General features: G+C 42.0%; 1 protein-coding gene across 1 annotated transcript; it reads right to left on the bottom strand.

Annotated features, from left to right (window-relative positions):
- Nucleotides 1-148: 148 nt before the first annotated feature.
- LOC111666067 (growth/differentiation factor 9-like) lies at nt 149-1,645 on the bottom strand (the record flags this gene model as incomplete). Its single annotated transcript, XM_023421272.2, has 1 exon — nt 149-1,645. A coding segment is annotated over one exon (687 nt), but the record flags the coding sequence as incomplete, so codon positions are not given.
- Between the last annotated feature and the right edge of the window lie 4 nt (nt 1,646-1,649).

The following is a 1,649-nucleotide window of genomic DNA, read 5'->3' on the forward strand; positions in this document are numbered from 1 at the left end:
TCTCTCTCTCTCTCTCTCTCTCTCTCTCTCTCTCTCTCTGGACAGAGCAAAGAATCAAAATCTCTCTCCTTTCCTTCCTGCACATTTCCCCTGTGTTGTCTGAGCAGTTCAGCCAACTGTTTGCAGACAAAGAAAACACTTATGCCTGCTATTTTTTTATTTTCCAACTTTTCATAGAATATGTCAACATATTTTCATTCTTTTGAATATCCCTAAACTGACCACAGACACACAGTGAATTCATTCAATTTGCATAAATAGACATGACATGTAATCCCATTCAACCAGTAAGAAGTCACAAGTATGCAGTCAATTCAATTGTATTTAGTCACTCAGTGACCAGAAGTAATAAATACACACTGAAACCTTGACAACTTTCATTCTGGACATTATGAAGACAGGTGTCTTCATAATATAGCTGTCTGTAATCCCCAAGAATAAAACGATATGTAAAAGGTTTGATAAGGATTTGTGACTGTTTTTTCATCTTTTATGCACAACAGGGCTACTTAAAACTTGTGTTAAATTAAAGAATAATGACATACCACCCAACCAAAATAAGTTAACAAAAAAAGAAACTTAAAAAAATCCTACAAATTATACATCACACATTTTCTTCTTCAAGTGTGTCAGACTCAATAACATACTGCAAATAGTAAATTGAACATTAGAATGCATTTGCACCCGCTCTTAACAAAAATGATATAAAGGTCACGTTTCCATATTTTTCATTAGGATAAAATACGTTTTTGTTTAAGTAAACACACCTGCTCCAGATCATGCACAATAATTTTATAAATTCATGAAATCACTGAACCTGGTCAGAATATCTGATTCTGGGATAATGAGGAGACACTCGGAGGTAGAGTCCACCTGTGATGACTGTTGAGGGGCTTTGTGGTGATGTTCTATCCAGCCTGTAAGAGGGGAAAAAAGCAAATATATGTTGGTAGCTGGCTTAGCGACATGTGCACCTGGTGGCAACCATGTCTTCAAACTCCTTGTAGACATAGGATCCATCCTCTTCAAAGATCATGACACTCAGGGGACTGTAGTGGGAGGGAATACACGAGGGCCTGGGCACAGAGGAGTCAAGCTTCTCATAGATGATGTTTTGCACCATGGTGTGAACAGGTGAACCATAGATGAAGCCCATGGTCCTCGGGCAGATGCCTCTGCAGTACCTGGGGTTGTACTTTGGAGGAAAAACAATCCAGTGATCCAGTTTGAGCTGGCTGAATCGCACCCTAAAATCATACAAGGCACAGTCACTTGTCGGGAATTCAGAGCTCGGGAGAAGCTCAGGCAGGTGGGTATCCAGGCTTTTATCACCGCGTTTGCTCTTTGGAGATTCCCTCTTCCATCTCCTCTTGCGCCCGAACCTCTGCTCTGGTTTGAGCACCATCTGCTTGTGAAATGTGTTTGCTGCAGCGCCTGGCCTTTCACCCAGTTTGGTATTGACCAGTGACCTCTGGTGGGCGATTTTGCTGGTGTCATTGAGATAAAGAAGCAGAGGAGGGGGCCTCAGGGTGAATTCCAAAGGGCCTTTAGGTCGAGAGCCCCTGGCCCCTTTTTCCTCCGGGCAGGTGATGTTGATGAGCAGGTGTATATTCTTCTTCTGAAACTTTAAGAGAGGCTGGACAAATGAG

The sequence above is a fragment of the Seriola lalandi genome, unplaced genomic scaffold (genome assembly GCF_002814215.2).
Source record: "Seriola lalandi dorsalis isolate HSWRI2012SDOR001 ecotype SW California unplaced genomic scaffold, Sedor1 jcf7180002002631, whole genome shotgun sequence".
Classification (NCBI taxonomy): domain Eukaryota; kingdom Metazoa; phylum Chordata; class Actinopteri; order Carangiformes; family Carangidae; genus Seriola; species Seriola lalandi.